A 15,769-nucleotide genomic window follows, 5' to 3' on the forward strand; every position below is an offset into this window, starting at 1 on the left:
TTTTCATAATCGCTGTAAGGCAAAATCGTAATTGAGATTAAAATACGATTAATTGCACAGCCCTACTCACTGGTGGTATAAACATTTCCTTGTGTGGATGCCTCAAACATGATGGGTTCACAGAGACATGACACAGGTGGCACATTCCTACTTAGAAAAGCTGGAATGTGTGCATGAGAAGTGGAGCGTATTAAAAAAGCATGTGAAAAATACAACAGTAGCTTCTCTTTAAAGGTGGGGTAGGTAAGTTTCAAAAGTTTTCTCAGAGTTCTTTTGATGTGGCTCAGTATCTCTTAGGTAGAAGTTACAGACAAAGAAATCCCTCTTCTCTCCTTTTCTTTCATTTTCTCTTTTATGTGGAACTGCATTCAAGAAAGTTTGAATGACTTTTCCCTTTGAGACATTTTCCCACAAGGCCACCTCAGGGCAGTGTGTTTGTACGTGCGTCTACACTTAAGGTCTTGGTTCTCTCAGAAGCAGTGGACCATCATCTTTACAACCACTTCTAGGCTCACTGCTGAGAGTGTGTTTTCATACTGTGAGGCCTGTCTGCAGACGTCATGCAGGGTTGTACAGAGAGTCTATGATCTAAACCGTTGTGGTGCATAATATGCCACAATATATCGGTGAATTCACGTCAGTCAAACCAGGCATTATTCTCAGAAGAAGTTACGTTATTGACACCTTTTCAAAAGCAATGATCATCCTGTAACTCTGCAGTAAGAAAGGAGTACGTTGTAATTGTACAAACAAAGCAAACAAAGTGTTGGCTTGCTTACTGAGCGGTACAGCTACAGTGCTGTAAAATGAACTGGGTTGTTCACACTCACAAGCCAAAGCAGATGGTCACAGATTGAAACATGAACATACACTATCAGTCTCGTAACCAGCCAACTGCTGTTTCTTGCTGTTAATTATATCGATTGGGTTTATTGGCTAGACCTAAAATGTCAGTATTTGGGTTATTTTGCTTTCATAACCAGTCTTCCTTCCTGCTACTGGAAAGAAAATGCCTAAAATACACATTTTGATGTTTATTTTTAAACACTTTTTCTAAATGCATCTGTAGATTTCCTTTTAAAGTCACCGAAAGATATCAATGAAAAACTCTAATTTTATTAGAAAAAACTTGTTGCAGAAAAGAGAATTTTTCTTGTGTAAATTCTATGTAATGAATCAAACGTTTTATTATAAAATGGACATGTTCACATTTTTGACAATATTGACCTATGTCTTGCGTTATGTATGAAAAAAGGCTGTTTCTAGTTATTATGCATCTGGAACAAACTACCAGAAACCTGCAGGTCCGCTGCAACTCTGACTACTTTTAAATCCAGGCTTGAAGACTTTTCTTTTTGCCGCTGCTTTTAATTGAACTATTCATATCTTAAACTACACTGTAACTTTTATTCATGTATTTTATTAATGTTTATTTTTTATCTTTGCTTTTTAATGACTGTTTTTAAATGCCATTTTCTTAATGTCTTTCATTTTTGTAAAGCACTTTGAATTGCCTTGTGTTGAAAGGTGCTATATAAATAAATCGCCTCTAATCAAATATAATAATAAATAATGATTTGTTTAATGGCTGCTGTAATGACAGTATTTTGGTGGGATACAAATGGATGTCCCAAATTCCCTCTATGAGAACAATTTGACTAATTTGTCAACAAAATTACTGATCATGGAATGTATGAAGATTTTGAAAAATGTAAATCGTTTAAGGAGAATACATTTGCATATTTAAAGATTTTCCTTTTTACCTGTAGGGTCTCACCTCACAATATCTCAATGTGAATTATTTTTCATCATAGGATTTAAAATGGGAGGCAATGTGACAACAATATCGATTGCAAGATACAGTTTGAAAATTACAATCGTAAAACTATGCAGCACACGTAGGCCTGCAACTAGCAGACACGAAAATGCATTAGCAATCAATTTAAGATGCACAATCCGTTTTACGGTGCTCATGCCCCTGCTTAGAGCTCTAGTCAGTCATCTGAAGCACCTGAGTGGATGTGACTCACGAGCATCATGTTCAGCTCAGGAGGTTTTTATCAATCGGCAGGATTAGTAGCATGTCCCAGACTAGGCTTTGTGATTACGCTCAACAGAGCACAGCGCGGGCAAAGAATTGAGGGACATGTGAGTCGCAGTATCTGGAGCGTGGCAGGGCCGCTATCAAATGTTTCACAATTGAGCCTGTTACTCGCATCGCACACAGGAGATTAACCCACCCACCTGGATTTTGACGGCAATAGAAAGGGAGTTCAGCTCTTTATCCAGCTCTTTGAGGACTACCAGCTTCTTCAGCGTGAGGCTGCAGAGCCTGTGGAAAACACACAGAAAGGAAACAGATTAGTGGCATGACGAACACAGTGTTAGCACACCTTCATGACATCCTCTAGGGATGAAGAGCATGGCTGACAAAGCAGCACCTACTATGGTTCCTACTTTTACTTTAGTCAGCATGTATGATAACAACAATAGGCAGCTTTCAGGAATCTTCAATGGCTGCCAAGAAAGTGAGTGAACAAACGGGAGGGCAACTCCGTAATAAAACCCTTTCTTTATTCAGCTTGGTGTCCCTCTTCATTATGGATCAAATCTACGACTTTTCTTTAGGGAATGGAGCCCCAAAGTGCTACTAAATCAGGATTCATGTTGTCAGCTTTATGGGCGAATTCTTCATGGAAGGTGACACGGCCCAGATGCTTTGAAAAGCCGTGGTTGTGCATTGAAATGCCCTGTTCCTCCTACACACCAACATGTTGAACACAGATGGGACTCGCCGCCATCTGTTAAATATTCAATTAAACAAGAAAGATATACCTATATCAAGAATTGTAAAGCTTTTTTTTTAGCTGTCTTACTGGATCCAGCATGCACGAAGAAGTGCATGTTCAGTATAATTTACTGTTTTTAATCACATGTAGGTCAGAGGGTCCCTGTAGACCCCTCTAAGGCTCGGCCCATTTTGCAGAACACAAAGGCCGATATAAAACAACAACTGAGCAATACAAGAAGTGTACAAACATACATAAGCTCAATTCCACGCCTCTGTCATGGACCTACATCATTTTGTGACCTTTAAAACCCCTTTTCCTTCCATCTCCCCCCCCCCCCAACTAATGTGCCTCTAGCAAGACAAAAAAAAGTAACCAACCCCCTGACTTCCCCCTGACCCACGTTTCCCAGAAGTCCCGCTGCATTACATTGTGATCAGTCTGAGCCGGAGAGAGATGGGAGGAAGAAAGACAAACAAACAGTGAGTGTCCAGTCAGTCGCCCACTTTCCTTTAGAGCAACTCTGCAACACTTTGATTTTGTTTCATTCAGACACTCCCTGCAAGGGAAGTATGATTCACAGAGAACATAACGGAAATCGTAGCTTTAGAAATGCCAAAGATGAGATTTTTAGAGAGTCATATTGTGGGGCATAAACAATAATTACATTTGTCAGGTTTCTATACAATGTGGGATAATTGCTTTTTACTCAGTGTTTCCTATGATACAAATCTCACATTTTTTATTTTGTTGAATCAACTGTCAATAATTTATTTTATGTTATTTATGTCACTATAAAAGGGATCATAATCATTGTGTGCACTGCTAACATAAATGCCATCCCATAAGCATCTTCCATAATTGCAAGAAAGGGCATTCATACATATGTTTGTCCACAGGTTTCATCAACAGGGGGAGCAGGAAGGAAGCTAGCTGAAGGTCATTAGACCCCGGGAGATGTTAATCCAAGCAGCCGACAGAATATATCTTTAAAGATGATATTATAACCGTTTCCACAACAGGAACTTGGTGTTCCTGTGTAGAATCTCCCTGGGGGGGGGGGGGGGGGGTCTTGAATTGGTGACGACATAACTGTACAACATTTTACAGGAACCACTTTAGCGTGAGTCGCCAATCCACACGGATGCACAATAAGTGTGTGTTTGAAATTTGAATATCTTTGAAGCAGGAGTAATTAAATGTTGAATCTTGACGGTAGCGCACGGATAGAGCTTGCCTTATGGTGAGGATGAGTCACCGGTAACAGGGAGGGAGGGGGAGGGGTGTGTGTCACAGAAAGCAGGATTGATGCTTTAACAACATCTCTATCCAATCACAGCTCTCTCAGTAGACCGGGACTCACATGTAATTAAAAAAAAAGGTTGCAGGCGCTAAAGGGGTCACCTAGGGAACCGGGGATGTTTTATTATTAGACGGAGGTGTTATCTCCGCTCCTGCCCGCCACTCTGTTTTGCTGCAAGTGAAACTAGTGGCCATCTGTTCTGGCCTGGTGCCAGTCTGTCCCCGTGCCTCTGCCCAGTGCCAGTACACTTTGCCACCCACTCAGAGGCAGTGGTGGCGGGCCGGGTGTCACAGAAGCACTCATCGCGCCAAAATAGCTCGAGACACCGGGTCGAGGATAATTTAGTTTTAGAAAGGATGGTTGGAATGAATAGACGGTGCACACACTCCAGATCAAAATAGGGGTGTGCCGAGGCCATTCCAAAGATGCATTCATCCTTTTTTTTGTCATGAGCCTGGGATGGGATCACTGCACACCTCTCTGGGCCAAAGACACAACAGTGTTATCAATCCATAGCGTAGGCCTGGTGGGTGGAGAATCTATACGGCTGTCTCTCCAGTTCAATATTTCTGCAAACAGGCCGTGGACAGTAAAAATAAGAGAAGCATTTTCCAAGGGGGAAAATCCCTCTTTCAGTTTCGGTGCTTCGATGGTTTAGCTGACACTTCGCCTGCCAAGCTCTTCTGATTGGGTCATCATAGTTATGGACTGACTTTATTGATCCTCACATGAACCCTGGTATACAGCTTATCAGTTCTTTGGCTAGCGTTGATGATACTCAGGATCAGTGTTGGGAAATAATTCAGTTAATTTACTCACATACTCACAATCTCAGAGGAAAATATAGTACTTTATACTACACCGATTGATTACTGTGAGATTAAACATTTATGATGAAACATATTTTAGGCTAAATTCAATTGCAAATGGGCATGTTCCCTTTACATTTCTCAGATGTCTTTATTAAAATAATAGTTTCAGACCCAAAGAGAGAAAATTATGTTATATTTTACTGAATAAATATTACATGAATCGGGGAAAATAGGGAACAGCACGACAAAAATAACATTTCTAAATGAGAACTTTGTTTTTTCCTTTCCCATTCATCATCTTAGCTCCCTGTAGATACCTTGTGACCCAAGTGAAGTAAACAACCCAACAATTGCATATAAATTAAAGGCTGTTCACATATTGACGCATCAGCATTTAGAATGTTGCCGTCACAGGGGACATTTTACCGCAGCATCACTATTATTTCACTTGATATTCTGCTGATCTTTCTTATTATAAAGGGCAGGGCTTATACTCAGCTTCCTTTCAACCTTCAACAGTGAGTGGAATCATAATTTCAAGTTCAAATTGTGTCATATGTGGAGGACAAAACGACTACACAGGAAGGAATAAATAATCATGATCCAATTACGGTAAACGTGCAAATCTTTTTCTAGGTGTCATCTTCCATTACTGACATGGACACATAAAACAACGTGTCATATCATGTGAAAATGAACAGTTATTGACTGCTTGAGACGCAGGGTGCCCAGCAGGTGCCTGAGCACTCTGCAGCTAATAGCTTTAGCCTATATGGCATCACTCACAGCAGCAAGACTAGTGCCGCTCCATCTAAGCCTATTATGCGTCCCAGTCACTCACTGTACCCTCATTAACTGTTGACCTTTCAGGCCTCTAAAGCAAAGCAATGCCATTAGATTACAAGGCCGTTTGCCCAGTTAAGATTATACAAAATGCTAAAGGGACAAGGATATGAATTTATTGAAAGCTCCTCAACCATAGATACTGAATTCCACATAGCATAAAGACAGTATATTCTTTGTTTTGTTTACCTACGCGTCAGTAGATTATCATAGGCTAACTATATACACTATAAACAAGCGGTGTAATACGTTGACAAGTGAAGCCCTATGGAGTAAATAATTATAAGAAAAAGCCAGGACATCGTAACAATTGTTTTTTAGTGCAGTCAGTTAGGTTTGAAGGGAGTAAATATTGGTCTAAACCTTTTAAAAATCATCATGAAATATATTATTGGCCAGAACAGGAATTGAGAGATTCTGCTGAAGTCACAGTTTTATGAAAGACAGATCGCTTGAGGCTACACTCAAATCCGCTCGCTCGCTGTCCTGGACAAACAAAACAACTTATCAGGCAGCACACTCAAACAGCCGTGGTCAAATATTTGGCTTTAGATAAGAGGCCTGTGATTGTGGGTTAATGGCATGGTGGATTATCTGCTCTCGGCTGCTTCATCCATTTACTCTGCAGCAATGACAAGGAGACTTCAGGAGAGGTTACAAATGTATGAAGCTTTCACAGTTCCAGGGACTTTAACACTTCATCACCTGAGTCTAACGATCAACTCGATACCAGAGACAAACAGAGGCTGAAAATACTGTATGACACACCTACATATACACACTGGTGTTTAACAGCTGAATCAGGAGACAGTCATGCCACCATGTCCATCTTTCTCCCTTCCAGCGCAGACTGAATAACTTGGCCCATCTGTATTGCAGTGAGCCTGGAACTTCAGAGGTAACCGAATCAATTGTGGGAGGTAGATTAAAGATGGACAGCAGGGTGGAAGTCAGGGAGCAGAGCCAGGGCACACACACACAGTACATCGAATAATCCTTTTTGTTAGCCCCTCTCTGACCTCACCCTCCCATGAGCCCACACGCACACACACACACACACGCACGCACGCTACTTTGAACTTGGTGAAATTAAATGCCTGTCTGGAGACTGCTTATGTGACAGCAGACAGAGTTTGTATTACACCGACATTAAAAAAGGCATTTATAAAATGTAAACCCCCAACTTGAAATGGACTCCAAAGACTCTCTGCACCAGGGAAAGACGGTATGATACAAAATATGTCACTGAAGGCATATGAGCAGCGTTTCCGACAGGTGTCAGGGCGTCATTTCACGCCCTTATTCAGCTCGGGATGCTGAATAAGGGCGCTGAATATAACGAAAAGGAAAAAGGACACTGACATCCCGCTGTTGGAGGGGAAAAGGAGTTTGGTGGGATTCTTTTCGGAGTATTGAAGATCGTTTACCCGACATCGGCGGTGCCTGCTACAGGACAACACGGAACATGCGCAATTTGGAGACGATGAGCGGTGCTAGTGGAGCACGCGCGTGAGCTGCGAGCACCAGAGCCTCGCAGCGGCGAAACTGAGGCTCCGTGGTAAACTGTGGTAACACGAAGAGCCGTTTGGGAACCGAAACAGCCGTCGCTTTAAGAGAGCCGAGCCAAATGATCCGGCTCACGAACGTAAAAAGACAGTATCTATAAGGGACGGCTCAAGTCAAAATTCAAGCACCGCCCCCTGCTCTCGGGGCGGACGCCCTCTCAAGCCTGGTCTGAAACACTGCATATGAGGGAATAATCATTCAAAGCTGACATATTGTGATCATTTTCAAGTTCATATGTGTATATTGTGCCTCTACTGTGACATGCTTTAATGTTCAAAAAGCTCTTTATTTTCCTCACACTGCCTGTGCTGCAGCACCTCTTTTCACCCTCTGTCTGAAACCAGAGCCCAGTCTGCTCTGATTGGTTAGCTATGTTGTGATGGTCAACCTCTTAGAGATGTCCCGCCCATTAACCTATGAATTACAATGTGTTGGAGCGCTAGACAATTGAAGCGCAAGTGTTACATAGTGATGTCACTATGTTCCTGAAGTAAACAAAGGAGTCCAATGGAAGCAAATATTAAATCAGGAATATTAATAGATGGATTTTGACAACAATGTTTGTCAAAATGACGGTCAAAGAGAAAGTCTTATGCAACCACAGCACAAAGCTTTTCCTATGTCGATGCTTGCTTTCATGACAGAACAAAAAGAGAATATTCACATTCAGATCTTTCTTTTGTGATATAAAAATAAAAGCTGTTAGATCTATAAATATGTATATAAATAATGTTCCCAAAATGATAATTCCTTGTGGAAATCAAACAGCTTCAATTCAGTTGACAAAACGTTGGATTAGAATAGTTTCAAAAAGTCCACATAACTAGATAAAAAACAAAAACATTATTTATTACAGTTATATAACATCACCACTCAGGAGTGTTTCTGCACTGGTGTCAACAAACAGCCCGGATCCTTTATACACAACATCCTTCAAAGCCATTAGTCCGAGATATGCTGGTGTGTACGAGTACATGGGGCTGCTATCTCTATGCTATTTCTGGACCACTCCAGTGACAGGGGCTTCTCAAATGACTTGTGATTGAAACACACTCAGGTTTAAGAGCCTACAAAGAGGCCGCGACTACAGTAGTCAGAGCCTTAAGTAGAGATACAGCTGCTAACACAAAGTGACTGTCAATACTTATGTTCTCATTTGGAAAGAAGTGATCTTAACACCATTACAAAAGTATATCATGCCAATATGGACCATGTGCATGCCACCAACAGAAGGGCCAACAACCCTTTGAAATAAATGATACACTGCCTAAACAAAAACGCACTTTTGTGATACTTTTCCCCCCGGTCAGCATTCTAGTTGATGTTTTGCCAAATCCATGCCCTCGGATCACTGCACAGCAATTGTCAGAGGCTCAAAGCAGGGGGGAAGTGGAGGATGGAGGATGAGTGATGTAACAGAGGGCTGTATGAGAAAGACACTGTCTATGTTTGGTATGTGCTGGGGGGCTTCCAAGCTAAGGGAAGAAAACATAAAATACTTCCTGCTTTTAGTGCATTCAATGTGCCATTTCTCGTATTCTCTGCTTGAGATGTGAAGGTGGTCCCATTCTTTTCATAAAGCATGCTTGAACATAATGCTCGGCATGAAATTCTTAAGGAAGCTGTGTATGCTTTCGGCTTGTATGTGGGGGGGACGGACAAGAAAAACGCTTCACTCCATTCATGGCTCTTGCTGAGGAAAGCTAAAGCACATTGTCCTTTCATAACACTATTATTTGTTCATGTCTAGTTGTAAAATGTAGTCAAAGTAGCTGGTCTAAAAGCTACTTCCTGTGAATATTTTATTCTCCCACAAGAAAAACGGAGGCACGTCTATTCAAGGTGAGGATTATGGAACGCGCGTGATTCGCTCAGGGCGAATACATGTACTGTAGGGTTTCATTGTTTACTTTTGATATCTTATTCATGGCTTTCAAATCATATTTTAAACAGAGAAAGTCACAAAACAAAGCCCAACATTATCATTTTTTTAGCTAGCTCAAGCAAACTGAGAAGTGTTACAGTATATGGTAGGTTATTTAGAAGCAGCGAAATTAACTTCTTCAATCCAATCTATATTATGAGCGATGAAGACAAAGAGTCTGAATGGATCGGTTTTAACAACTTCACACAGTAGGAAGTGCCATTAGAGCTTAGCCTGCATTTGGGCTTGCAAGCAAAAGCAATTGAACCCCCAAATATCTGGTTGTGTGTGCCAGATGGCCATATGCTGATTGGGCTTTAATTCCTTGATTGAAATCTCTTCAAGCTCATAGTGAGGAAGAGAATGTGAACAGGGTGCACAAAGAACAAGAGGAAGTCATTTTGGTGTTTGTATGATGCTAAACTTCATGTTAAAAACAAAAAGTCCAAAAACAAAACTGGCTGAAATCAAAACAGACCTTCGGATGGGAAACTAACCTGTATATGCCAAAAAGGTCACATGCTTAAGGGGGGGTCAATTGGTGTGACTGTTTTGACTTTTTGAAGCCAACATATTGCTGAATGTCAGAGGTCAGCGTTGAAACAGAACTGACAAATGTATCCTCTAATCTTCTACGGCTCTAACAATGAACATTTTACATGAGGCATTAATGATTATAATGCAAAAATGACAGATGGTGTGCACTCATTAATCACATCACAATGCAAAATATTTTGTAATGAGATGGCAGCTCAAAGCCTGTCCAGAAGTCATGCGATTAAGATACAGAGAACAGAGAGCTCCTACAATGTTATGTAGACATAGGCTTACATGTAGTGAGCGTGAAACACTAAACCCCTATAGGGCTTAAAAAGGGGGCCGTCAAAGCGCCGTCATACATAAAGCTTATTCATCTTGAAAGTGAGTTACCATGGATGATATTGCACTATTGATGCTGGTAATACAAAATGTAAACTGATGAAACATCGCAAGCTCGTCTTTGAGAATAATCGACATGGTGGGAGAATTCTTTTGTGGAAAATCTAGTGTTCCAACAGCCATATTTGAACCAAGCTACGGCTAAATGCACAACTTTATGGTCTAACCACAAGCCCCAATCCTGTTTATCTTTGGATTGTTGGAGAAACCACAAGCAAACTGTGCAAACGGATCTAAAACCATTACTGTCCATTTTCAGTACTAGCTTTTCATATTTAAAATACTTTAAGATCAGCTATTTAATTGGAAAAGGTATTCCAAAGAACAATCAATAACAGTTAATATTTAAATGTTGCAGTCTAATAATTAATTGATATGCTATGGTACTCACTGTATCAGAAGTGATTTTTATAGGATGATGAATAAATGATGCCGGCAGTAATCGATCTAACTGGCTCAGGTAATTATTAAGAAGCAGCCAGACAACATCCCTTCAGCCATAATATAATATCCCCCATCAACATGTAGTTTTGTCAAGTCATTGCTAGGATGGATTATAGCTTTGTTGAGCCAGCTGGTGCAGACACATGAGCCGCTATGGAGCGATTTGGTGCATTGGGAAGGCAGGACAGGTGTCATCACTCTGGTATGAAACCACCCTGAGGGATGGGTTGCGAAATAAACAATTTATTGGGAAGCAGATAAACCGGTTGTTTCCTAGAATGCAAGTGATGAGGGCGTTATAGAAAATCCACCATAATACTCTGTAATATGGTCTTTTTAACTCTGAGGTCAAGAGGCTCCCCAAAGCTGTTGCAGAATCTGACTGTTGTTGGGATTACCGGCAAATTACCGTAATACTACGTAAAGAATCGTGCTCAGTGCAGAATTGTATTTCAGTTTAGTGATTTAAGCTCTGTGAATCAGAGGATTGACCAGTACTCTCTGAGTGGGTGGTTCGGTAGACGACTTTTCTCTGATGATGAAGGAGGGAGTGTTAGCAAGTTGTGTATGTTTCCTATTGAGAAATATGGGACAAAAAAACGAGGCTTGAATGAGGAAATAAAATAATAAAAGAGCTTGCCGTTTGATGACACCAGGAAACAAAAGGCTGGGGTAAACCTGTCCACATGTTCCATCAAGTTGAACACATGCTCTAGAATAAATCCCCTTGTTCTACTGGCACAGGCAGATTAACAGACAGTGTTCTAACATTCACATGATCCCACTGAGGTGATCAGAATACTATTTGCTACTTTCGCAACTCTGCAGCCTAATCGATTCCAATAATGACCCTGTGCTACATTCATCAACCTCAGTGATCTCATAATCATTCTCAGGACCTCTGTGCATGGCTGCCATCCTTTGTTGAACTTTTCGCAGAGCTAAACAGGTCTTTTGTTCAGGCCTGACCACAAACTGATGAGGTCAGCAGGCCCATGTTTGTAGTTGCCAGACATGGCATGTTTACAGGCAAAGTAGAGCCAGAGTGAGACACCATGACAAGATCAGCTGCAGTACATCAGAACAAGATTTCTCCCTAGCATGCAGAAAACAATGACCGGTTTAACTACTATAGCCTACAGTACATCTGACTGTGGGTAGAAGTTAATGCATGCTGCATTCAGTGACTTCATAATGAATCTACAGGAACCAGTAAACATAATGTAGTGGAATCCTGTCAGGGTCACAGCCTCTGACAAGGTTATGACTAGGGTTGCAAAATTGAAGGTTGGCTCTTCATAGGGAACTTAAATATAGTTGGGGAAAGTATATTTTAGCATAATCTTGACTAAAACAAACGGATGCCATTCAAGTACACTTGAACACTGCTTACTGCATGGTTATTGAGACCACACAAAGGTTCGCAACAGGCTCACAAAAGTGAGAGTGGAAAAACTGGTTGGCATTCAGGCAAACCTAAGGCTCTCTGAGCCTGACACAGAGCCATCCTCAACAAGGCTGGACAGTGACACTGAAGAGGAATAGTTGGATGTTGATGAGGCCCAGGAAGAGCCCATTGACTGAAAGGGTTTAGCAAAAATGCTGAGGATTGCTTGAAGGAAGATTTGCATGTTTAATGCGACTTTTTGGAGGGAGAAGGGCTCTTTTCATTTAACATTTTGAATGGGACTTTGTGGGGATTTTTGGATGGGAGGTGCATTTTTGTTCATTTTTTTAATGGGAGGGATGAGTAATATTTAACTCAACATTCCTGTTTTCGTTCTTCAATGAAACAAATAATTGTTCAATAAAACAATTAAAACTTGTTCTGTTCTACTTAAAATAATCATGTTTTTTTGTTTAATTTTGCATCGAATATTTCCAAAATTCCCCAGCTTAACTTCCCATGGAAACTTTTCACCCCTTTGCAACCCTAGTTATGACTGAGCTTTAAAATCCCATTAAGGTGAATGGGCGGACTGGCAGGAATCTTTCTTTGCCTGCAGTCTACCAGGAGGACCAAACGCTCAGGAGCAAAGCCTTGTTTAAAACAATCTCTCAGTCAAGCCTATAGTGACCTGGGAAATCCACCTGGAAGATAAAGCAAGTGCTGAAAAAAGCACCAGTGTTACAACAGGAAACATGACTTTTTATTTAGAAGGTTATAAAGTCTAACCACACTGTTCATGGGAAGGTAGTTTCCTGTCAATGTAAATATGTTGCTTGATATGGATTCAATATAAAACAAGTTTAGTTTGAATATTGAGCAGAAGAACTTCAATTATTATTTAAGTCATAACAGTGCTGCTATACTTGCTAGAAAATATAAAGCATTGCAAAACAGCACCGTAAGCTCTTTATAAAATTGCTGAAAAGGATTTAATCTTAAAACATCTTTGATGAATGGGGTGTATTAGAAAAAAATGAAAATGCAAGAAAACTATGTTGAGGAAAGCCTGTCATGGGGACCCTGGGTAGTTGTATACTGGCTGGGAAGTGCAATGGACAATTACAAAGTGTGAAACACTTTAACAAAGCTTGAGACAAATTTACATTTTATAAAACAAAATTACATTAGCAAAAACACTTTTACCAAGGAAAAAAAAATTAACATTAACGAAAACAAATTAACAAGATGCAAAACACTTTTACAAAGCTAAAAACAAATTTACATTTTATAAAACACTTTTACCAAGGACAAAACAATTTAATCAATCAATCAATGTTTATTTATATAGCCCAATATCACAAATGTTACAGTGGTCTCAGTGGTCTTCAATTTAACATTAACAAAAACAATTTAACAAAAAGCGAAACACTTTTACCATAACTGAAACAAATTAAAATGTCCCGAAACACTTTAACATTTCCCGAAACACATTAACATTTCCCGAAACACATTTACCAACCAGAATCAAACCGGAAAGGGAATGTCCATCATACCGGAAGTGACGTTTTAGTGATTGACTCAAATTTAAATTTGTTTTGGCGGAAAGATTGAAGGTACGAGTGTGTTTACGTTCGGTAAACATGTTTTGTCCGTTTTGTGGAAACAACCTGGGACAAGTGACACGGTTTTGCCTTTCGTGTGGAGGATCTCTGGAGTGTTTAAAGGAATGGTATGCTCATGACACTCATTTTTTAAAAATTATCATCCGATAAAACAGACCAGTCTCTGCCAGTCTCTCTTTTTTTACGTGACGTAATCCATGCGTTTGGTTTTCGAAGACACGTTGATCTCCATGTTATTTACTGTAGTTTCTCTATTCAAATATGCCTCACTGTATCGCGAAATATTGCCATAATTCGGATAGGAACAATCCACGGAATGCTCGGTTCCATCTGTTGCCAAAAGGTAAGCATAAGAAGTACATTCGGAGGCAGTGGCTAGCGAAATGTGGCCGGCCCGAACCGAGAGATTTACAGGCTCATGTATGCAGCGAACATTTCACATTTCCGGACGACTACTCTGAGAGTATGATCAAACATAACATGGGATTTAAAGAACAACCATTACTCAATGGAGATGCAGTACCATCGGTCTTTCTGGTGTCATCACCGACCAGGACACCAGTTCGGCCAGTAGAGAAATCGCCCTCTGCAAGTGTGAAGCGATGGAGGAGCAGAAGTAGTGCTCGGAGTAAGAATAAGGTATGTTATAGCGCATTTCCATTGCAGCGGCTAGCCCCGTTTTAACGTCCAGGCCAGGACAGTTTTTGGTGGCCTTTCCATATAGCGTAGTACCGGCTAGTGTGTATTTCCCCCAGTTTTTCCGGCTCCATAAAATCGTGATTCTATGGCCAGGGACAACGAAGCTGAGTATGCTAAACTAGAGAGGGAATCGCTAGCAAGGGTGGTACTACATGCATACATATAGTATCTTATATCATCTTCCCATTATACACACATGCATTTCCAAACATTTGGACTACCTATGTTGCAAATGTATTATCTTTTCAATTTACACACGGCATCTATTGCACGTCTGTCCGTCCTGGGAGAGGGATCCCTCCTCTGTTGCTCTCCCTGAGGTTTCTCCCATGTTCCCTTTAAACTGGGGGTTTTCTTCGGAAGTGTTTCCTTGTACGATGTGAGGGTCTTAGGACAGAGGGTGTCGTATTGTCATACTGATATGTATGGCTGAATTCCCCCATCCAATCTCTTCACATTGGTCAAAACTTGTTCCTCTGCTGACGAGTTCGAACTGAAATACTCCGTGTGTTGACAAAGTGAACGCATGGATGACGTCACGACCATCACGTGACTACTGAAAATGGCAAACATGGCGGCGGCCAGACGGAATATACAGGTCTTGATAAAAAAGAGCTATAAAATCATTATTTACCGGGGAATATCGCTGATTTCTTCAGGGTATGATTTAAACATAACGTTTCACTAAATACTGAAGTTTCGATTAATTATCTAATGAGTGGACCATTCCTTTAAAGGACACGGACCAGACGGGTGTACCAAGCGCACAGGGGACATCGAAACAGCTGGAAAATGCTAAACAAAGTAAGTGTAGTATTGCACTAGCTTTGTGATGCTAATGTCAGACATGCAGTAAATAAAAGTGCAATCAGTTTAATATCAGTCAAATACCAATCCATGTCTTAACGGAATAGCAACGCATTGAGCTAATATGCTAGTTTTTATTTTAGGCTTTCCGTAAAGCTTAATGCACACTTGCTATTGCTGATTGTTGGAGCTGCTAATTTTTATATTTGTATTGGAACTATTCATACCAGCAGAACAACCAGGCCCATCCTATAAACTTTTCATGGAGTACAGAAACTCAAAGTCAAAAGAGAAACAGTCGTTTAACTGTGGGAAAGGAAGACTTAAACAAGAAAAGAGACGAGTCCAGGTAAGCTGCATTATCCGTTTCATACAAATCTCAGTGTCTCTGTGTGTGTCATTACTTATATCTCTCTGCTATTTTACTAGATAAACATAGGAATGATGTCGCCACAAGGAGTTGATTTAAAGCCTCGGAGAGGGAAAACACACCCGGAGGTAGCAGCACCTGCTATACTGGAACGAGCTGTCCAGAAAATGAAAGCCTTTAACAAGGACATGGATGAAGGACCGTACGTCCTTTTGTATCCAGACTGCTCAGAGGTTGTCAATGTGCCTGGTTCAGAAAAGC

General features: G+C 40.7%; 1 protein-coding gene across 1 annotated transcript in view; it reads right to left on the reverse strand.

Annotated features, from left to right (window-relative positions):
• Positions 1-15,769, reverse strand: part of LOC117460199 (phosphofurin acidic cluster sorting protein 2) — a 90,360-nt gene that overhangs the window by 58,568 nt on the left and 16,023 nt on the right. Inside the window, 1 exon segment of the mRNA XM_071205597.1 lies at positions 2,245-2,332. Within this exon segment, the coding sequence (XP_071061698.1) occupies positions 2,245-2,332 (88 nt within the window).

This window comes from Pseudochaenichthys georgianus, chromosome 15, assembly GCF_902827115.2.
Source record: "Pseudochaenichthys georgianus chromosome 15, fPseGeo1.2, whole genome shotgun sequence".
NCBI lineage: Eukaryota > Metazoa > Chordata > Actinopteri > Perciformes > Channichthyidae > Pseudochaenichthys > Pseudochaenichthys georgianus.